Source organism: Mustela nivalis (genome assembly GCF_964662115.1).
Source record: "Mustela nivalis genome assembly, chromosome: 5".
Taxonomy (NCBI): Eukaryota; Metazoa; Chordata; class Mammalia; order Carnivora; family Mustelidae; genus Mustela; species Mustela nivalis.
Genome location: NC_139024.1, coordinates 118025390 through 118047318, shown reverse-complemented (window position 1 = coordinate 118047318; position 21929 = coordinate 118025390). Strand labels below are relative to the sequence as shown.

Here is a 21929-nt window from a genome sequence, read left to right as displayed (position 1 = left end):
CTTACAGGTTCCAGCACAGCAGGCTCCCCCTTCTCTCCCTTCAGCCCCCGGGGTCCATGGGCAGCCTGAAGAAGACACACATGTAACCCCCAGTGGGGCCTGTGAGCAGCCAGGACACCAGGACTATTCCCATCCCAACTCCCACCTTCCTTCACTCTCAGATCCTCTGGAGACCTCCCCAACCCTATGTGACTGCCTCTTCACAGACCTCCTAGGTCTTCCAAGGAGACCTCAGAGCTCTCCACCTCCAATTCCCAGCTCCATCTTAGCAAACAAACTTCCTCATTTCCCTGACGACCTCTTTCAGGAAGATCTTCACACACTTCCCGGAATTCCAAACCACATCCTTAAACTTCCCAAACCTTCTTCTGGAAGACCGTGCCCTATTCCCCAAGCTCCCTTTGACTCCAGGAATCTTTAGAACTTTAAGAAACTATCAGCTACCTCACCCTTACTGCAATCTACCAAATAAGCATCTCTCTAAGATTGTACATTGCTTTTTATCGGGGTTTGAGGAAGAGCATGGATCCATATGAGAGTCTGACATAATCTAAGAAGTCTTTTCTGGGAAAGAGAAAGTATATGCCCTTATGCACAGAAGTTTTCTTAGAATTTCAAAGGGTTCACAAGTTAAAAACTCTACAGAGGTTAAACACCCATACTCTAAGTACAATTGGAAGGCAGTCAGACCTCATAACTGGTTTTTGGAAAGATACAGCTCTTGGGCTATTGCTCAAGCCCCTGAGCAGAACCCCAGTCCCTCTCCCAGCAAGGACACTACATCCCTCCTCTGGCCCTCATTTATACTCCAAGCCCACCAGTTCCTTCTTTTCCACACTTCTCAGATGCCCACCCTCAACACTGAGGCCAGAACCACAATATGGATGGGAAGAATGGAAATCATTCCCCACCCCCCCAACTCTCCCAACAAAGACCTTCAGAATCCACCCCTCCGCCTCCATCCTGACCAAACAGCAATGATGAATTTTCAAACTCTCCCATATCCCATATCAACCTCAAATTTCCAGAAAGCAGCAAAAGGGAAAGGCAGCATAAGGTCAAGGGTGGCAATATTAGAGAAGGAAAGTGTGGGACAAGGCAGCAGGGTAGAGGAGGCAGCTCTAGTTGCAAGGCAAGCAAAAGATGAGTGGAATAAACAGGAAATTTCCCAGCTGAGAGGGAGTGGTTGAAGACATGGGAAACAATTAAGGGAGACATTTCAAAGGGACAAACACTTGGAAGCAAGAATGATGCCAGGGCCAAGAAAAATTAAAGATGGCCAAGATGGCTAGAAAATGAACTGGACAAACAGGAAGTGGTTGGACAGACAGGAAGCAGCCAAGAAAAGAAGATCCAGGAAGTGGACCTTCAACAACAACATGGCTACCATGACCAAGAGAAAGAAGTTGTTTGCAAAACAGACAAAAAGTGACTCCTGGAAAGGGGATTATGACAACAAAAGGTAATTCTTCCAGAAAACACAGACATCAAGGCTAGTACACACAGGAAGTAGCCATGATAAATATCTAGGCCCACAGTGGAAACTTTATTATTTGGATGACCTGAGACACACAGGAAGTGGCTTATTAGCAAAGGAAATTGTTACAAGACAGCATGAAAAACTAAAGCCAATACATAAATAACTTCCTTTCAGTACAAACTGTCACAGTCACTAAGATGGATGCCATGGCCAAGGAAGACAGGAAAGGATAGACAGGGAGTGACCTGTAGGTTAGAAAACATGTCATAGGAAGTTAGATCATTTGGCAGCAACATGGATAGGAAATTGTTTTTACCAAGAAGAAATGATTGAGACAGACTGACAATGGACAAAAAATAGGGGATTATTGGCCAAAAGCTTTATGAAATACAACTTGATTGAGACAGAAAGTGGCCAAGAAAGATAGGAAGTGGTTATAGGATTAAAAAAGGAAAAAAAAAAAAAATCCCAACTGCCCTGGACAGAAGGATCCATGAGTTGTCACAGGGCAAGATATTTGGCAGGGGAAAGCAGAAAGTCATCCTTTCAAGCAACATATACATCTTATGTGAACAGAAAAAGGTGACTCATCAATGGGAGATAGCTTGCAGCCAATAGACAATAATCAGAAACAACAGGAAGCAATTCTTCCAGCTCCCACTGCAGGTCAAGAATGGAAGAGGAGCTCCTTTCACTTACGGCTCCCGAGGGGGCTGTCTCCGCAGACAGGGCAGGGCCAAGTTCCGTCTCCTCACGATAATCGTCCCCATAGCCATAGGTGTAATCGTAGGGCCCTGCTGGGGGGTCTGTGCCACCCTCCCCATATTGCTCTGTCAGGAACCTGTCGGCTGTGGAGGGGACCTGGAGATCTGTCTGCTCCTTCCCGGAGATGGGGAGGGAGAGGGGTAGATGGGGGCATTAGGGCTGAGAGGAGGTTTTCCCTGGGCCCGAAGGGTGTGGGGTCTGGCCCAAAGAATTCTGAGGGTAACTGGGACTGGATTTTTTCTCCCAAAGAAAGCAAGGGAAATGGTTGTATAGAAAGGGGAGGGCCATCGAAGGCCCCAAATGAGGAGGGATGCCCCCAAAATGGGCCTGGTGGGAAGAAAAAATGAATTAAAAGAAGGAAGAAGAGTGGCCGGAGGGCTGGACACAGAGTAGACAGTTTGTGGAGATAATGGTAGACAAAGGAGTCCAGAGAATAATCAAAGAAAAGGATATAAAAACAGAACAGAGAAAGTGACAAGATTGGACAGAAGACTCCTGGGAACAGAAATACGATGAAAACCTTTTGACACCAACATGGGGAAGAAGTTGTTCCAGAATCAAAGACTAATGGAAGGAGACATGGACATTGAAAAAAATGGCTGTGCTTAGAAAGACAAGCAGGCCAATAGGTCTGGAGTGACTGGAAGACCACAAATGGATATGACAAAGAGCCCTCCGGCCAGAGGAAGAGTTGATTCACCAAGATGACGTGGGGTAAGGGGAGTGGGTCACAGATGCCCACTGCCCCCAGCTGGCATGAGGGTGGGGGATGGAGTTACCTCCTCAGGGGGTGGCAAGGGGCTCGATTCCAGTATTCCTTCCTCTTCACCTGGGGTGGGGTCCTAACCCCAAGGAGAAGGGGGAGAAGAGTAATGTGGGGTGGAAAGGAAGAAGAGAGGTTAGCAGGAGGGGAGGCAAAGCAGCAACTTGTCCCCCGCTGTGGGCAGTGTCTGTACTGGGGCGGTGGGGGTAATCTCAGATCTTGCAGCCCCTTTGGAAGGGGGACAGTTTGGGGAGAGTAAATCTCCGAGGCCATAGAGGTTTGGGGGCACAGATCTGGATGCCCCAGCTCTACCTGCCGGTAACCGCTTCCTCTGGTCCTGGGGGGGGCCTGGGCAGTGGGGGGAGCTGCCCGCCGAGCTGGGCGTCTGAAGGGGGGAGGCAGGCCCCGCGCTGGGCCGGAACCTCCAATTCGAGAAGGCCTCCGGCCTGGTGAGGGGGGCGCCTGCCGGGCTGCTGACCTCTTGGCAGGTGGGGTAGGCTTTCTGGGAGGGGTCCGACGCCCCCTGGGGGGAGGGGAAGCCCTGCGGCTGGGGCTCCGTGGTCTCTGTAGCAGAGAGACATGGGAGGGAGCAGTGAGGACACTCCCATAATCTAAATAAATGATGTCTCTCCCCAAATGTTAAGAGGGGAGGAAGGTGCCCTAGGAGATGTTTCCAGGGGTGGTGGGAGGAAGGGAAGAAATAAAGGGGTCCCTCAAGTTTACCTGATAATCAGGGGTCGTCCCTGCAGTCATCACATCGTAATAAGGGGTCTCGTAGTCATAGTAGAAAGACTCAGCAGGCTGGGGTTCGGGAAGGGGCAATGGGAACAGTAGGAAGAGGGAGGGGTATAAGAGTGAGTAGAGGGAGAGGAGGGGATGGTGTGGGGGTTTGGAAATGGGGTAGGAGTTAGGGATAAAAGGAGAGGTTGGGGAGAGGTTGGGGAGAGGTGGGGCCGTGGGTCCCACATGTGGGACAGAAGTAGACATGATTAAGAGATTGACCCTCCAACCTTCAGACCACTGACCCTAGATCATATCTGTCACCTTAACTATCTGGATGCCACCCAATCCATCGTCTCCTTTCCCTCCCTCCCCTTGCCACCACCCAGGCCTTTATTCTGCACCTCCATATGCAGGGGGACAGAGACTTGGGCCCAACACAGAATTCCATAGACCCATCACTCTTCTGGGATTTTCTCTATCTCCTGTTCCTTCCCACTTCTCCTCCTAGGTCTTACTGTCTCAACTTTTCTCCCTGGTTCTGTCTCTCCCCTACTCTGCTTGCCCATCCTCTGTCCCCGCATCTTATCCCACACACACACTGCCCCCCAATCTCTTAATTCAAGGAAGGGATGTGAAACCCAAGGACACAGTTCCAGGAAGACTGGTGGAGGAAAGGAGACACGAGCAGGGGACACAGCTCCCAGCCATGAAGTCTTTCATAGTGACTCTTTTTATTTTTAATTGAAAATAAAAAGGTTGATGAATGAGGACTGGGAAGAGGGAGTGATGGTTGGGAGAGGGAGGCATGGTTAGAGTGGCTCTAGTGGAGTGGGGACAGAAGCCCAAAACAGGATGAGGAGCTCTGGAACATTGGGAGTATTCCCCTGGGGAGGTGTCTGGGTACTTCCCTTCCCTGGAGTGTGCTGTGGTTTGGGGTTCACCCAGCTCCCTCACCTGTCGCTGAGGTTCCTGGTTTTGTGGCCTATGAAGTCTTGATGGCTGCTGTTTTGGAGATCTCTGGGCCCTGTGAGACTGTTGTTTCTGAGGTCTCTCCCTCCAAGCTCCTTCACACTCCAGCTCCTTCTGTTCACAGGACTCGTAGGCAGCTTGCACCCCTGGGGCAATGACAAGCTCCTGGATGTCACCCTGCAAAGACATGGAGGATGAACTTCAAGGGAGGGAGGCAGAGAGAGTTTCGGAGACAGAGGATCGAGTCTGGGATGCAGGGTAAGAGCCAAAAGTAGGTAAAAGGACATAATGGGAGAAGGTCATTATCCGCCCTCCCATGTACACAGCCCTTTTCAACTTTCAAAGGACCTTCTCATCTATAATCTCACTGGACCTTCACCACAACTGGAAAATCAGTAGAACAAGGCTATTTATGCCTATTGTTCAAATATTCCATTCAGGAAAGTTCAACATGGCAATGACTGGCTCAAGGTCACTTGTAATTGTAGACTACAATTCATACATTCCAACTCTAAATCCAACACTGTTTGTCCACCCCCTGCCCTTTGTGGTAATGCATGAACCTTTCCACAAAGTCTTCTGGAAACAGTGGCCAAGTCTTAGTTCTTTGACTTTCCAATAAAAGTAATGATTAGAATTCTCAGGACCTCTAAAAATGGGGGAGAGGGAAGACACTTTTGAATTCGAATGACATTTGTTTGAGCCCACACATGATTCTTTGCATACCCTGCCTTGCATTATTGTTTGGGGTTATTGTCTCATCTTCAAAGAGGAACTGGGAGCTCCTGAGAATAATGAAGACCTTATATTACTCTTCCGTGTTCTCCTTGACACTGGGACAGCAGGTGTTCAAAGAATATGGACTGGCTGGGTGGGTGGATGGTTGGATGGATGGATGGATGGATGGGTCAGTGGGTGAATGAATGGGGCTCAAATGCATGACTGATTGAATGGGAGAGTTGGTGGATGGTGAATGAATGAATGGGAGCATTGGTAGGTAGATAAATGGAGATATGGAGTAGAGGAAAGAAACTGGTAGGCAGAGAGATGAATGGAAGTGAAATATGTGAATGAATGAATGGTAGGATGGAGAGTGAGTGGGTGAGGAGATGGGTGGGTGAGTGAGAAGATGGACGAGTACATGCATATGTACACCTCATATGCATGGGTAGTTGAGCTGGGTGGGATGAGTGAATAAATGGATGGGTTAAAGATGATAGAGTGATGGATGAGTGAAGAAAAAAGTGGCTGAGCAGAGAAGATGGACAAGGGATGGATACAAAACCTGAATGCTTGATCGGTGAGTGAGTACGTAAATGGATGGGTGGGTGTTAGATGAGGATATGAATGGGTGGGTGTAGATAAAGAGACTGGTTGAAGGGGTGAACAGATAGGTAGACTCATGAAAACTGATAAAGGCAGCTATCCTGCCATATAAGTGGGCACCTAATTCTTCAACAGAGAAAATTAGCCCCAGGGATAGGAAATGCAAATAGAGATTCACGAGGGCTCGAATGAAGGGCTAGGCTCAAAGAAGATGGAGTACTAGGGCCAGAAGGGCAATGGGCACAAGATACGGGACAAGCAATCACTCTGTTCTCTATGTTCTGCTTACCTCAAACACTTCTTCATCCAGGATGCGGGCACCAAAGATAATCACTCCATGAGTGTCCAACAATGGGCGAGCACTTCGGGGGAGAGGCCGGGTGACCCGCTTCTTGCAGTCAACTATGAGGGTGACAGACTGGCCCTTCACAGCCACAGCCACACGGTGCCACCTGGTCATGGGCGGAGGGAGTGGGTCAAGTGATTGACTGAGGGTGGACGGAGTCAACAGGGCTGGAGAGCAGTTGATGGAAAGGTTGGAGCCAATGATAATAGTAGCAGTAATCCGAGTGGCTATTTACTGACTAAAGTTTACAATGCACCAGGTACCAGGCAATACTTTCCTCATTTGATTGTCATGATTCTATCATCCCTATAGCCATAGAAACTGAGGCTTTAAAAAGTTCACTTGCCCAAGGCATAGACTAGTACTACGTACAAGGATTTAAACACTAAAGCCCAAACCCTGGGCCAGAAGTGTAGGAAGTTTGGGCAATAGGTAGGTGAGGTGAGGCCAAAAGGGTCAGTTGGGGTTCCTAGTTCAGGGAGTGGGGGTTCTGGGGTCAGTGTTCAAGGAGATGTCCTGAAGGAACAGTCCAGGCAGACCAGAGGAGCAAAGTGACTTACTTGCCATCTGCTAGGCTGAGGCCTCTGAAGACTGGCTGAGCTGGGGGTCGAGGCCGTCCAGTCTGATCTTCATATAGGAAGCGGAATGGTCGGCCAAGCTCCAGGCCCAGCTGTTGGACACCCTGGGCACTGTAGAGAGTCAGGAGGGGAGCCTGGAGGCCAGGGCGGGTCCGGACAGCAGTCAGCAATGAGAAATCTTTGGGAAAACTTCCTGGTACCCGAGAGAGACACAACCAGGTGGAATGAGAGGCAAAAAGAACCATAAAACCTTTCCCTTACCATGTCTGACTCTAGACCCCGCCCCATGGCCTCCCCCAGCTCTCCCTACTCCAGCATGTCACCCATACCTGGGAAGAGCTGGCGGGTGGGTGCACTGAGCTGGGCAGGACGGGATACTCGGTAGGCCACATCAGCTGGACAGATGCCTCTTGCCCTCCGGACGCCATCAGGAAGGGAGGGGAACCTCAGGGCCCGGAGCACATCCACAGGCGGTGTACCTGGGAGAGTCCATGAGGATCAGGAGAAGGGACACACCTTCAGGAAGGCCAAGATATGGGGGCATTTGGGGTCTGGAACTCAGCTTCCTGGAGCTCAAGCTCTCTGAAGGCAAAGGTCACTCCTCCCTTACCTGCCCCCAAATAGACCCTGAACAGATGGGAAACCAGAGTCACCTGGAAGAGGGCAGCAATGGCCCTGTGTTCAGCTCCACATAACCCCTGCCCCTCTTGCTCCCAGGGTGTCTTGCTCAGTCTCTCCTGATCTCTTTCAACCTACGGATCTCTCTCCACCATTTCCCCTTCTCTGTCTCTCTCACTCTTCCTTTCTCTACATCTGTTTATCTTCCTGTCTCCCTGTCTCTTCATTCTTCTTCCACCTCCCTCCCGCTCCTTCTATGTTTTTTTCTCCCCCTTATTTGTCCCTCTCTCACTCCCTTACCATATCTCTGGGTCTCTGGGTCTCTGGCCTTTTTCCCGTATCTCCAGCACAAACAACATCTGGGCAATCGATCATTCTGGGCACAGGAGGTGCGGGCAGGGAGGGGACAGCACTTGGGAGGGAGCAGAGAGGCAGATCTATGGGGATGGGGCTCCAAGCTGCTTCAGTGCCTGCGTTTGGGGAGGTGCGGACAACTCTGACCATGCTGAGGATGGAGATAGCAGAAAGAGCCACCCCAGGAACCTGTGCCCCTGGCTCGGGAGATGGGCTGTGAAGCCGGGGGTGTGGGGGGGGGCTGCCATGAGGAGCGGAGCAGGTCCAGGGCCCAGAGCCACACATCTGTTGATCCCATCAGAGTCCCTGCCCAAAACCCGGGCAAGCTCCCCACACCTGGAACTTCAACCCTGCCCCACTACCCCCACCTCTTGGATCCAAAGATTTGAGACCCAGGCCATCCCCTCTATCCATCTAGAATTCAGCTTCCTCAGGCTCAAACTCCCTGGAAGACAAAGATCACCTTTCCTTCACTTGCTCCCCAGTACACACACTCCTCATGCCATCAGTTCCAGATTGGAAAAATCCCAAAGAAAGTCCAGCAAAATTTTCATAGAAGCATGGGGCAGGGCAGGGGCCAGAGCGATCAGGAGAGCAGAGCTGGGTGGGGTGGGTGAGGTGGGGCGGACAGGCAGAGAAAAGGCCCTTTGAGTCCAGGAGCCGGGAAACCACGGCCTTGCCCTCCCCTTCACCACCACCCCCCCCGCCCGAGCCTGGCCCCTGAGTGTGGCAGCTCCGCAAACACCAACACACAAGGGCCGCTTTGAGAGAGGAAGGTGAGTGAGACAGAGACACAGAGACTCACAGAGACCCCAGGCCAAGGAGACCTCTGAGGCCCCCTACCTTTCACCAAACCCCACAGGAGAATAGTTCCATCCTATAGACAACGTACCCACAGGTCTGCCCACCTCAGGCCACATATGTGCCCACTGACTCTGGCCTCGGTCTGCCCCACAAGCTCCTCTCAGGCAGCCCCATCACCCCACCTACCCTCTACCTTTGGTCCCTGAATACCCCCACTTTTTTTTACTCCTATGAATTCCACACTAGCCCATTTCCCTATAGAGTCCCATCTCTAGCCACTCAGCCCCAAAATAAAAGACAGTCATCTTAACCATCCCCCATCTCCATCCTAGAAGATTCCTTTCCTCCTTGAAAAAGGCTCCAAGAGTCCACAGACATGGCACGCTTCCATTTCCTGTCCCTCAGCCTCATGCTCCTCGCATCATGGAAGTTCCTCTTTCTGTGATCTAATTTAAATCCTTTATGCTGCTCTTCTGACCATTTTCTCTCCAGAACGAAGAAGAAATGAATAGTAGAGTTATATGCAAATCAGCCTTCAGTGTTGCCAGGAGTGGGAGGCTTGTTCCTGCCTGGCCCAGAACCCAGGTACTCCCAGCCCCCTCCTCTCCGGCATCAAATCCCTTTCCTAGGCGCCAGGACTTCTGGATCCTGGGAAAAAGAAGGAAAAGATTGGGGTTGTGGACACCAGGGTCCCAGGGGAGCCCCGCTGGCCAGAGGGGGAGGGGTGGGGCAGGAATGCAAAAAGTTGGCTCCTGCCTCAGACACCTGATCCCAGCCTGTCCAGCGGCCGTCCTGTTGGCAGCCAGCCCCAGTGCTCCCTAGAGCCAGCCGCGTGGCAGCATCGAGGGCACAGGGAGGGGGAAGGGGATGCTGTCCAGGAAGCCAGTGGGACAAATAGTCCAGGGGTCCCTTCTTTCTCTACCTACTAAGCTCTGCACTGACCCACAGATGCTCCCCTCTCACCCCAGACATATAGATAGAAAAGCCTAGAAGACATACACACAATGCTCACCCATCAATACTGACATCTGCCTCCCCACCCCATCATCTGCAGGACCTGGGCACACCTTCGGCTCTCCCTGGAGAACCCCCAGCACCCAGTCCCATTCTTTAAGGTGAGACTTCATCTTTCAGCCTTACCTGCCCTCTCCCAGTCCCTACAAGGAGGCAAAGAGATTCCCCCTACCTTGGTTCCCACGGACCCAGGTGACCTGCCCTCCACCCAGGGCCCTTAGCCACCCAAATCCCCTTCTTGGATTTAGAAGCTCTGCCCTAGGCATCAGCTGTCCCCTACCCAGGGGGATACTGAGAGCTGGAGCCTGACTCCGAGGACGCAGGCGTCAGGGACTCCTCTTACCTGCCCTGGCGGGGACCGTGCTAAGCCCCAGCACTAGCGGTACCAGCAGGAGGAGGCGATGGCAGCGGCTGCATCGCTCCATGGCTGGCGACCCGAACACCGGGTCCCAGGGACCTACGGGCGGCCAGAGGCACAGAACGCCCCAAAGCTGACAAGAGAGAATAAGCAGGCTCTGAGCCTCGGACGCTGGGGTCCCGCGGAGGTCAGGGGCTGTCGGGTAGCGACAGCTCTCAGCGGCCCACCTCCATGCAACCGGGCGCCCGTCGGGGCTGTGGCGCCACTCCTTCCTCGGTGGCCGCCGCTCCTGTGTGTCCCCGGCCACCCCGCGGCCCAGAGCCCCCACCCCGCCCCCGCCCCCGTCCCAGCCCAGCCCAGCCCCCGCCTCCAGCCGCCCGCCCACAGCCACCGAGGGGAAACCCCACCCTCGGTCTCCACCTGGTTGGGGGAGGGAGGACGGGAGCCCTCCTTCGCTGATCCTCGGACTGCTCTCCCCTGCTCCTTGCAGACTGAATGGCCTGTACCCAAGACTACCTTTTCGGGAATCCCGGTATCTCTTCCCTTGCCGCTTCCTTTTCTAGGCCTCAGGGGTCCCGTCAAAGCCCCCACCCCAACTCCCTCCCACCTGGGGGCCCAGAGCCCCTTTTCAGCTGTCATGGGAGGGACTTAGGGCACAGTGGGAGGGGAGAGGCGGGCCTGGGGGGGGGGGGGTCTCTACCTCCCCCCATCAGGTCTCCATAATTACTTTCCCCTCGCCCCGCCCAGTGTAATTACAGAGCCCGCCTGGGGCGGGGGTATTTATAGACTAGGCTATAGATAGCGACTGGGAACCTGCTACCCGAGGGCTGCAAGGGGCGGGGCAGGTGGTTACACCGCAGGCAGAGGGACCTGGCATGGGGGCAGATACCGCCAGAGACTGGACAGCCCGACACACGCAGGCTAATCAGGTCCAAGGAGATGAAAACGGGGGCGGGGGGAGGTCAGGGAATCCGGAAGCCCAGGTGGCAAGGGACCCAGCGGGGAGATGAGGGGGCCGTCGAAGCTCGTTGGAAGAGCGCAGGGAAACAGGGTTACTCAGGGACGAGAGGCCGCCTCTGGGCGAGCAAGGACGGAGGCGGCCAGGGCGCTCAGCGCCCGGTGAGCCCCCACGGACGGGCACGGCGCCCGGTCTGCCCGGAGCCCGCGGTGCGGCGGGAGAAGACAGGAGCGAGCCCAGGCGCCGCCGCCCACTGGCGCTAGGAGGGCGCAAGCGAACAAGGCGCCTTTGAAAATCAGCTGTCCCCGTCTACCTCCTCCAGCCGGCCCCGCCCCCAGGCTGGCACACCCTCTTCCCCCCTCCCCGACAAAGCGCGCCTTGTGTCCCCCACCCTGTGCCCGCCTCTCGGGGCCCCAGGGAACCTCGGCGGTGGCGTCAAGGGAGCTCGACCGAAGCTCCCGACCGGATAACCCCCCACGCGCACGGCCAATACAGTTACCTCAGTCCAGAAAACAGCGATTTAATTTGAAAGCTATTTTATGTGTGAGTGAAAGAGAAGGGAAAGGAACCCCAGAGAGAAGAGCTGCAGGGCAAAAGTCATGCAGCCCCAGCAGGCCATCTCTGCAGGCTGACCATCCCCCCTCAATTCTCAGGCCAGGGTCTTGTGTCCCCCAGGCCACACTGTGTGTGCCCAGGTCTGGGGGAGGGCTGTGAAGGGAAGGGCCTGAGGACTACTCACCAAACCATCCCCACCCCACCCTGCCAGCACACCCCAGGCCCCTTCCCCTAGTTAGACAAGAAACTGTGGGGGAAGGGGTTGGGAAGGCCAGTGCTCGAAGGGCCCTGGGGACAGACCATCTCCAGGGCCCACCCTTTCCCAAACACCACCTCCACCACTGGCATTTCTTAGTCAACCTGGGAAAGTACAGTACTTCTTTGAGTCTAACTGCAAGTCTCTATCCTCAGAGGAAATTAAAAATAGCAGATGGGTTCCTACATCTCCACCCACCCCTTAACCACCACCATCTTTTTATTTTTCAGTCTGATTGCAGCAGGAGGTGAAGTGTAAGAGGGACTCTGGACAGGAGACAGTGACAGGGACCCTCCCTCTTCCAGAGTAGCCCCCAACTGCCAGAGCACTACTCCCATGTCCACCAGTTTGGGGGGCCTGCCCCCCGATATCCATCTCTGAACGAATTCCCATTTTCTCTCTTCGCATGGGTAGCTAAGTGAGGCAAGATGAGAAGGAAGCAAGGTCCTGTGAGCAAGGCCAGTGCTTTGTGCTGGGGGAAGGAGAGATCGTTCCAGGCAGGGGATGAGAAATCACCCCAAATCATGGCAGACCCAGACAAATTCAGAGACTCAAGGCCACTGAAGAGAGAGGTCCAGCCCTCACAAGGATCTGGAGTCCCCTCTGACTTGGGATATCACGCAAAACCCCTGGAGAGTTTATGGATCCTCTTGGAGGTCTCAGCTGTGCCCTCTACACCTCACCCCACCAAGATTCTAGGGCATGGCCCCTCCCCACCATGCCCCAAGGCCAGAGTCCCCCTCGGATGCGTACTCCTCAGGTGAGGAGCACCACATTTGGGTCTGGGCTCAGGCCAGCTGGTGGGGAGCCTCAAGCATCTCCATGAGGAAGGTGTCAATGGGGGTGTCTCCAATGAGCTTGAAGAAAAACAGATGCTCTAGACACTTAAGGCCGATGGACCTGAGGGCAGGAAGACGTAGCAGGAGCTTGGCAAACCTGAGGGAGAGGCAGGAGAAGATAGCTGGAACCACATGTGCCCTGAACACACCCTCATCGCACCCAACCCCTCACCCCCACAGCTCTTTCTCACCGTCCCTGCTGCTCAGGGTACTTCTGCTTGCAATAGGTCTCCAGTGATGCGTAAACTTTCTCCCGCAGAACCTCCACCTCGCTAGGATTGGAGAGGCCCTTGGCATCTGGGATGGCAGGGAAAAGAGGGGGAAAAAGAAGGAAAACAAATCAAGTCAGAACAAATGTGGAGATGCAGCCCACACAATGTCCCTTCTGGGCCCCACCTACTGGCCCTTTACCAGATGCCTGGCAAGGGAAGCAGGGCAAGTTATGGAATGGGGTCAAATCGGAGCGTATCAGTGGATGTGGGTTTTTCTTGGTCAGCTGGGAGATTGCCAGGTTGAGGGGAATAGCTGGGTAACTTAGGAGTCTCTGGAGAAGAGGAGGCTCCAAGGTTGCCTTGGTCTTGAGAGATAGGGGTGATCCTCCTCTTACCTGGATTGAACAGAATGATTGCCCTCAGGCAGCCAAGCTCTGTCTTGTCCATCCTCATGTCACGCATTTTGGACACTAGCTCTGTCAGCACCCTGGAGAGGGACCTGCAGGTCACTCAAAGGTCACAGCTCAGCCAGCCTTGGACACGGACCAGCCTATAGCCCCACCCCCTCTACCTACAGGCCAGCCCAGCCGAGGGCCACTGACCGATCGAAGATGGCTCCCACGCCTGCAGAATGGGCAGAGTTGCGGTGCACATGAAGACCTGTGGCGAGGAGGATGCCATCTCGGACATCAATGGATCGGTGGGAGAAGGAAGCAATGAGGAGCTCATTCCAGCCTGGGTTGGGGCAGCAAGGGTCAGGAGCCAGAGATCAGACCATGGGATTCAAAGCATATCAGGAGAAGAGAAGAAGAAGTGGTGAGGTCAATGAACTTGGGCCCCGTGGTATATAAGTATGCACTGGGGTCACTGAAGGTCAGAAGTTGAAGTAGGGGTCATATGTCAAGAGCTCAGGGGGATCCAAGGTCACTGACCTGCCCGGAGCAATATGACCTGGTCATCCAGAGGCAAGGAGGAAAAGTGTGGGATCCTCTTCGCCCACTCAACAAGCGTGAATAGCTGTTTGTCAGCTGCCTGACAGATGTTAGTCACAGGGTCATTTGGCTGCGGGGGATGGGGGGTAAGAGTTATGGAAGGTCTGGAGGTACAGTGGAAGCCCCCCTTGTAAGAGGTTTCTGACAACACCTCCTTAAAGGAGTCTCCCTTCAAAACCATCTGAACCAATCCTTGTAAGTCAGGCTTCTCCTCTGGCATTCGTGAAAACAATTATGCATTTAGAACTTGCCTGTGGTTCCACCACTGGGTTGTTTTGGGATGGGGACAGAGAAAACTATCACACCCACCTCGGATGTTTGAGAGACCTTGTTTGGCAGCACTTCCAGTCCCAGGCAGTTTTGGAGGGGAGGGTTGGGAGGGAAAGGGAGAGGAGAGGGAAACAGAACCAACCTAGACTCCCACCCCACCCCCCATCAGGAAAGAGACTGGATTGACCCCATCACTCACACTGCTGCCGCTACCCCCGGTTCCCCCAGGACCCTCAACGCCCTGGTCACTCTTCTGCTCCACAGCAAGCTCTGCCTCCAGGATCCTGTCCACAGGCATCTCCTCGGGGGCTCCCCCAGCCCCCTCCCCATCCCCGTCCTTGTCCTTCCCCCGCTGACGCTCCTCCTGTACCGCTGGGGGTGGGAAGAGGAGGAAAAGAAAAAGGGGAAAGTCAATAGTCAGCAGTAAGGGGTTCTGAAATGTCCTTAGGGCCTTATCAAGGTTCTCATGGCCCTTAGAAAATATTTATAGGAATTGGGGAAGTCACTAGCAACAGGGGACCAGAGGCAGTCTGAAAGCAGGGGTTATAAAAGGGCAGATAAATAAACCAAGGAGGAGGACAGGAAGGGATGGTAAAGGATTAGGGAGAAAGTTAACATTTAAACTGAGGACCAACTACATGCTAAAAAATATGAAAACACATTTTAATATTCCCCCAATTATTGTGAGAATCCTGTGAGCTCTTATCCCTGTTATTAAAGATGAAGATTGTAGGGCTTGGAGAGTTAGATAGCTTGTCTAAGTTCACATAATACACAGTAAGTCATCCATCTAAATCCATGTGTACCTGACTGCAAATCTGACTCTCTTCTGATTCAACTAAGAGGCAGTGAAAGGATCACTGGCCTAGGTCTTCAAGGATGGGTTCTGATCCCCACTTTGTTACATGACCTTAGGAAAACCAGGCCTCAGGCTCATCTTCTCTAAAAGGAGGGATTTGACCAAGATACTCCAAAGTATCTGAAAATTCCAGAATCACACTTAAGAAGATAAAGAAAAGAAAGGCAGCCCTGAGGTCTTCAGTAAAGTCTATAACTTAAGAGAGTAGAGTCCCAGACTTTGGAGGAAGAACCATAGATAAGCAACCACTGTATCAAGGAGGAGGGACTATTCAGGTAACTGAAGAGGAGACAGAGAAGCCCATTGTGGCTCAGGAAATGTTAGCCTACCCTAGCAGGAGGGAGGGGAGGGGTCAAAGGAGCAGGCAACAGAGGAGTACCCCCTTTAAGGAGGAAACTCAGGGACTAGAGCTGATGAGGGGAGAGAGAAATCAAATATCGCCCTCTAGAGGAGGAGAGAGAACAGTCCAGTCCTCCTGAGAAGTATAGTCTCGGGTTTTCTGCAGCCTCCCTCCACCTCCTCCCTCCTTTCCCATAAGGTAGCCCAGAAAGCTTGGCTGATGCAGGCCCTTACCCTCTCTCTTCATGCCGGTGGCCAGGCACTTCTGATAGCGGCAGTACTGACAGCGGTTTCGCTGGCGCTTGTCCACCGTGCAGTCCTTGTTGTCCCGGCACGAGTAGGTCAGGTCCTTACGGATGGTGCGCTTGAAGAAGCCTTTGCAGCCCTCACAGCTGTAAACCCCATAGTGTTTGCCTAGAAGGCAAGGGGAATAGCACTAACAAGGCTGCACGTAGATCCCTCTCCATTAAGTCTCTTGCCAACTTCCCCCCAGCGAACTTAGCTTAAATCTATTGTGTGTTTACCAAATCTAGAGAAGGAGGACCCAGACATGAGGGTTCTCCTCATTGTTCACTGTTCAAAACCCTATACCAACATCTTCTTTCCTCTGACCATCCCCCATCCCATATTTGAGCTTCAGGTCCCTTACCTATCACCAGGCTTCCCCCCACCCACCTGCTGCAGTGCAACCCCATGAGCCCCTGGGAATCCCACAAGTGATGGTAAATGTCAGACACTCTCTTTCTTCCTCTCTGGTCATCCTCTGAGCCCCATACCTGAGCTTCGGTCCCCGCAGATTGCACATAGCCGTTTGCCAGCCCCAGGGCCACCTGGAGGGGGTGGACAGTGCAGGCCCCGAACCCCTAAGACTGGTGGCTTCACATCTTCAGGTGGGCCAGACCCACCCCCAGGGAGCGACACTGTTGAGTTAATCTGGGATAGGGGGAAATAGGGAAGTCACAGGGAGACTCATTGGGAAGGAGAATCTCTCAGAGGTCATGGAAATCATCCCTTACCATCTAGGCAGGGCCCTGCATTGCACATTACAGAGGACATTATTTACACTGCAGTCTACGTGAAGGGGAACCCCTGGAGCACAACCCCAAAGACATTAGGCATACAATTCTCCCTGAAATTGTGCAATACAGGGGCCCTGAAGGGCAAGTATCTCAGGATGGCAGATGGGACAAAAAGGGCAAAAAACCCTGATAAATCAAAGGGACATCAGAATATCAAGGTTCTTTTACAGGGCTGGGGAGGAAGCATGCACTGAAAGATCAGTCACCTCAGGAAGGGCAAGGGGTCTCACAAGGACCACAGGCCTGCCAGGATTAGAGGACTGGAAGGTCAGTGGGCCATGGGGAAGTTCACACAAGGATCTGGGGTCACAAGGAAAACAAGGAAATGAAAGTGGAGAGGCAGTCAGTGAGCCATGACCTCTCACCTGGGGACTGCTGACAGGCCCGGAGAATCCTGGGGGAGCTGGAGGGGGCAGACCAGGGGACCCCATGGAAGAGCTGATGACAGGGAAAGGGGAGCCCAGTGGGGGAGGTGGCATCGGGGGCGGGGGTGGGGCCCCAGAGCCTCCAAGGGAGGAGGCTGCTGAAGGGGGTAGGGGTAGCCCAGGAGGAGAAGAGGGAGGGGCCCCCTGGGGAAGGGGATTTGGGGAGGAACTGTCTGGGCTTCGGGAGTCTGAGGGAGGGGTACACACAGGCACAGAGACAGACAAACAGAAAGACAAAAAAGAGAAAATGAGTCTTAGATCATCCAGTTGGAGACTTTAATTCTCTAGTCCCCTATCGCACCCCACCCCAACCCATTCCACTCATCCTCATGTCCAGAAACACCCTGTTGTCAAACAACAGTTTAACTCCTAATTGTGGTGAGAGGAGGAGGTTGACAAAAGACAGGCTAGATCAAGCGAGGGAGAATTCCACGCAATGCATTTGGTCACCCCAAGCCAGACATGTCTTATGTGGGTGGGGCAGCACGTGGGGTGGAACTGACGGCCCCTCCATTCCCAGCTTGTAGCCGGACTGTACAAGGAAAAGAGGCGGAAGAGACCCCTCCTAGGACGCAGGATCTGCCTTCAAACGTCCAGAGTCCCCAAACTCAAGGACTCGTGTCCCCGCCCCGGACCTCCAGATTACAGGGCCTCAAACAACCAAAGCTGGGAGGGCGGAAGCTTCCCCCTCCCCGCCCCGCCCCGGGGGGGAGGGCGCTAAGGCCCCCGGGAGGGAGGGGACGCATGTTTACAAACAAGGGGGCGGGAGCGCCAGGGAAAGCGCGCCTGGGGACTGGGGGGAGGGGTCGCAGATAACGCGGTCACTGGTTCGCCTGTCCGTCCGCTAGGACACTCACCCCGCCCGCTGTCGCCCATCCCGTCCCGTCCAGCCTCCCCCGGCTCCGGCTCCGGGGTTTGTTGTTCTCCGGCTGCTGCCGCCGCCGCCGCCGCTGCGGGATCCAGCCAGGGCCGTCGCCGCCGCCACCGGGAGGCGACCCCACAATGCATTTCTTTTCGCACCCCCACCGGCCCACACTGCCCTGCGGCATGCCGCTCGGGGAGGAAGGGCGGGCGAGCAGCCCAAGACATGATTCTTGGCTGAGTGCAAGGATACCAAAGAGGTACCAGGGATTCCCAAGTATTGACCAGGGGACTAGCTGAGCACGAGGAAGCCCCAGAGGAAAAGACTCTGGGCTAAACCGGGTCAAATTAAGCGCTTCGCTCTGCTCTGTACCAAAATGACAGCACCGACACGGCAGCCATCTTGGTATAGACGGGAAGTCTCAGCGCTAGTTCCCGCCCCCTCGTCTAGTTGGAAACGGAGGAGGCGGTCTCCTCGGCCCTGTTAGCCGGCCTCGCCCAGCCTTCCCTCAAATAACCTCCACGTCCGCGCATGCGCGCCAGAGCAGGCGACTGGGCCGCCACCCGAGTGCCGCCATATTGGTAAAGGTATTGGGACCGAGGTGGGACGGAACTTCCTGTTCTCGCGGGAGCTAGAGGCGGGACTGCCACGTCCGAGCAAACCGGGAAAGGAGAGGATTCCTGAAGCCGGTGAGAATTCCCTGCTTTACCCTACCGTCCTTTCCAGACCTTTTCCACTACCTAGTGGATCATAGAGACTAGGGCCCAGAGAGTCCGTAAAGTAGAGAATCAAAGCCTAGAGCGGTGTCCCGGGGGCCCTATATCCGGGAGGGGGGTTGAGATAAAGAGACCGAGTCTTGGGAACACTGTGGGTGGGAACAGCGGAATGTGGTAGCGGTCCTTAGAAGTGGACGGAGGGCACGAACGGAGTAAAACTGGCACCTCATAGGTGTAGAGTTGAGGGTCAAGTGGAGTCACTGTCTCTGTCCCTCTGGTCAGCGTGATGGCCAGGGGCCAGGGGGCCCCCCACTGGGTGTCCGTGGGACTGCTGACCTGGGCGGCCTTGGGGCTGCTAGTGGCCGGACACGGGGGTCATGGCGACCTGCACGAGGACCTGCACGAGGACTTCCATGGCCACAGCCACAGGCGCTCACATGAGGATTTCCACCATGGACACAGTCATGCCCATGATGGCCACACTCACGAGAGCATCTGGCACGGGCATACCCACGGTCACGAACATGGACATTCACATGAGGATTTGCACCATGGCCATAGCCATGGCCAATCACATGAGAGCCTCTACCACAGAGGACATGGACATGACCATGAGCACAGCCATGGAGGCCATGGGGAGTCTGGGGCTCCAGGCATCAAGCAGGACCTGGACACTGTCACTCTCTGGGCCTATGTGAGTCCCCAAGGGATGGGGGAGAGAGGGGCCGGCTCTGGATTTTTGGGAAACCCCGCACCACTTGACCCCCGACTCTCTCCCTCACCAGGCACTGGGGGCCACCGTTCTGATCTCTGCAGCTCCATTTTTTGTCCTCTTCCTTATCCCTGTGGAATCAAACTCCCCCCGGCACCGCTCTCTGCTCCAGATCTTGCTCAGTTTTGCTTCGGGTGGGCTCTTAGGAGATGCCTTTCTGCACCTCATCCCTCATGCACTGGGTAAGTGATCTTTGGCCACTATTGTAAATCTTAATATTTATTCTTTAGGCAGAAGGGTTCTTTGCCCTTTTTTCATCTCTTACTATCCAATATTCTCCCAAATGCATGCCACTTGGCCAGGGTATTCTCTCATTTGACATCTCCTCTCCCTTTCTCCAGAACCTCATTCTCACCACTCTCTGGAGCAGCCTGGACATGGACACTCTCATAGTGGTGAGGAAGGAGTGGATGAAGATGTGTTGGGATGTTGGGGAAGGTCTTTCCCTCCCTCTTCTCCTCCTGCACTTGGAGGAGAGGAGTCTGGAATCTACATCATCTCCCTTAATGTCTCAATGCCTCCATTTCCAGGCCAGGGCCCCATTCTGTCTGTGGGACTGTGGGTCCTCAGTGGAATTGTTGCCTTTCTTGTGGTGGAGAAATTTGTGAGACATGTGAAAGGAGGACATGGACACAGTCATGGACATGGACATGCTCATGGTCACACACAGGGAAGTCATGGGCATGGAAAACAGGGTAAGTCCCTTTCCTTAAAAAGCATTTTGCCTGCCTTAGAATCCCCTTATTCTGTGGCTCTTAGGTGGGAGGGAACTTCCTTTCTGAGGACATTTTTGGAGGTCTCTGTTCTCCACTTTTACCAACTCCTTCCTGCAGAGTGTCCTTCAAAGGAGAAACAGAGTTCAGAGGAAGAAGAAAAGGAAGCAGCTGGGTCTCGGAAGAGGAGAGGAGGGAGCACAGGGCTCAAAGATGGGCCAGTGAGACCTCAGAATTCTGGAGAAGAAAAAAGAGGTTCAGGTGAGGGACAGAGTTATTGATAAACTTGGGCCAGGGATATTGTATTTCACATGGAATGTGCATTGTGGGTAATGGCAGGTGTCCGGGAAACGTGAAGGGGCTGGGTGGTGAAGTGATCTCTGGGGGGAGATGTGATAATGGCTGACCAGGGCTGAAATTAGGAGTGATAGATGTCTCTAATTATTTTGTCTTTCTTTCCACTTGTACAAGACCTACGTGTATCAGGGTACCTGAATCTGGCTGCTGACCTGGCACACAACTTCACAGATGGTCTGGCCATTGGTGCTTCATTTAGAGGAGGTCGGGGGCTTGGGATCCTGACTACAATGACCGTCCTGCTACACGAAGTGCCCCATGAAGTCGGGGACTTTGCCATCCTGGTCCAGTCTGGATGCAGCAAAAAGCAGGTTGGTGATTTGTGCATCAGACATGATTGCCTCAAACTCTTTACCTCCTGCTCACCCACCCAGAATCCACGATCAACACTCATTAGTTCCAAACAAGCTGTACTGTGAGGAACAAGAGAAATGAGGGGGAAGAAATTCTGTCTCTTCATTTGTGGTCTACAAACCATCTCAGTGGTTTATGAGGGTCTTTCACCTTGACCTGTTCACTCAGAGTGTGTCTGTAGGTAGGACCTCTTTGATATTTTAAGATTTTTCAGAAAGTGTCTATTCTAGATCCTCCTCTTTTTGCCTCAGTCTTTAGTTCTCCAAGACATGCACCCTGCCCATATGTACCTATACCCCACCACACATGCTTAACCGCTGATCATCTTTAGATGCTGCTGAGTACCTTTCTGTCTTTTCTGCCCACCAGGCGATGCGTCTGCAACTACTGACGGCAATAGGGGCGCTGGCAGGCACAGCCTGTGCCCTCCTAACTGAAGGAGGGGCAGTGGGCAGTGAAGTTGCTGGTGGTGCAGGTCCTGGCTGGATTCTGCCATTCACTGCAGGTGGCTTTATCTACGTAGCAACAGTGTCCGTGTTGCCTGAGCTGTTGAGGGAGGCGTCACCATTGCAGTCACTTCTGGAGGTGCTGGGGCTCCTGGGGGGAGTTGCCATGATGGTGCTGATAGCCCACCTCGAGTGAGAGGTGGGGTAAACCATCCCCACTGCAGTCCCAAACCTCTAGCCTCTAAGTCCTCCAGGTCAGGGGTCTGTGGAGGTTGGGGGCCCTCACCAGGGACATCTGGCAAAGGAAATTGTATCCTAGAGAAGTGGTGACTTTGGCATTAGGGCCATCAGGATTTTGCAGTGTTAAAGGAGCTGCAGAAGTGAGAGTGAGAAGTCGGAGGGACCATAGTGTAAGTCATGTGCTGACCATGTTGTTGGGTTTGGGGGCTAAATGGGGCCATGAAGAAGGCTGGAAAACAGAGGGGGTGATGACAGCCTATGCTGTGTGCCCTACCCAACCTGTTTTCCGAGGACCAAGCTACTACACACAGTCTTCTTCCAAGGTCTGCCTCCCCCTCCCACCTGTTGGTGGAAGCTTCAGGGAAGACCAGAGCCCTGGACAGGGCGGGTAGCAGGAAGAGCCGGGGATGTACATCAGTTAAACATCAATCGTGTGTCCTTATTTGGGAGTGATTGAGGGGGTAGGTGGGTTGCTAATCTCGTGGCCCGATTTTTTTTTTTTCTATTCTTTTGATATCACTGTTTGAATCAAGAGGTAGGGGTGGTGACCGGAAATAAAGTCCTCGGATCTTCCGCCCCACACGCGG

General features: G+C 53.7%; 3 protein-coding genes across 15 annotated transcripts in view; 1 reads left to right on the top strand and 2 right to left on the bottom strand.

Moving 5' to 3' along the window:
* COL11A2 (collagen type XI alpha 2 chain) overlaps window positions 1–10769 on the bottom strand; it is a 29738-nt gene extending 18969 nt beyond the window's left edge. Inside the window, exons 1-11 of one of the 12 annotated variants that reach the window (XM_082732537.1) lie at window positions 10519–10768; window positions 10084–10231; window positions 7280–7429; window positions 6933–7143; window positions 6316–6478; window positions 4686–4877; window positions 3732–3809; window positions 3321–3572; window positions 3025–3087; window positions 2180–2359; window positions 6–65 (exon numbers count right to left, since the gene is read on the bottom strand). In XM_082732537.1, coding sequence (XP_082588663.1) covers window positions 6–65; window positions 2180–2359; window positions 3025–3087; window positions 3321–3572; window positions 3732–3809; window positions 4686–4877; window positions 6316–6478; window positions 6933–7143; window positions 7280–7429; window positions 10084–10231; window positions 10519–10737 — 1716 coding nt within the window. In that variant the 5' untranslated portion in view covers window positions 10738–10768. Of the gene's footprint in view, window positions 1–5; window positions 66–2179; window positions 2360–3024; window positions 3088–3320; window positions 3573–3731; window positions 3810–4685; window positions 4878–6315; window positions 6479–6932; window positions 7144–7279; window positions 7430–10083; window positions 10424–10518 lie in introns of those variants that run through there. The other 11 variants (XM_082732536.1, XM_082732544.1, XR_014312264.1 and 8 more) reach the window with 11 other exon arrangements.
* Window positions 10770–11560: 791 nt separating this feature from the next.
* Window positions 11561–17971, bottom strand: RXRB (retinoid X receptor beta; the record flags this gene model as incomplete). Of its 2 annotated transcripts, none has more annotated exons than XM_082732525.1 (10): window positions 11561–12803; window positions 12898–13003; window positions 13314–13417; window positions 13521–13653; window positions 13851–13980; window positions 14380–14552; window positions 15613–15792; window positions 16155–16311; window positions 16823–17070; window positions 17740–17971. In XM_082732525.1, 10 exons carry the CDS (start codon window positions 17969–17971, stop codon window positions 12656–12658), a joined length of 1611 nt encoding a protein of 536 aa, XP_082588651.1. In that variant the 3' UTR covers window positions 11561–12655. The 2 variants fall into 2 exon arrangements, with proteins under 2 accessions (XP_082588651.1, XP_082588652.1); XM_082732526.1 differs by having other exon boundaries at window positions 13314–13405.
* Window positions 17972–18176: 205 nt separating this feature from the next.
* Window positions 18177–21924, top strand: SLC39A7 (solute carrier family 39 member 7). The gene is made up of 8 exons (XM_082732527.1): window positions 18177–18433; window positions 18743–19154; window positions 19246–19414; window positions 19574–19627; window positions 19763–19927; window positions 20066–20206; window positions 20417–20613; window positions 21026–21924. The coding sequence occupies exons 2-8, from the start codon at window positions 18747–18749 to the stop codon at window positions 21296–21298; spliced, it is 1407 nt and encodes a 468-aa protein (XP_082588653.1). The 5' UTR covers window positions 18177–18433; window positions 18743–18746; the 3' UTR covers window positions 21299–21924.
* The last annotated feature ends 5 nt before the right edge of the window (window positions 21925–21929 follow it).

What these genes read in the sequence shown, in the direction of transcription:
- SLC39A7 (XM_082732527.1), top strand. Translation starts at nt 18,747, where the DNA reads ATGGCCAGGGGCCAGGGGGCCCCCCACTGGGTGTCCGTGGGACTGCTG. An exon ending in ACATGGACACTCTCATAGTG is followed by an intron (nt 19,628 to 19,762) that starts GTGAGGAAGGAG and finishes CTCCATTTCCAG; the next exon opens with GCCAGGGCCCCATTCTGTCT. An exon ending in CTGGATGCAGCAAAAAGCAG is followed by an intron (nt 20,614 to 21,025) that starts GTTGGTGATTTG and finishes TCTGCCCACCAG; the next exon opens with GCGATGCGTCTGCAACTACT.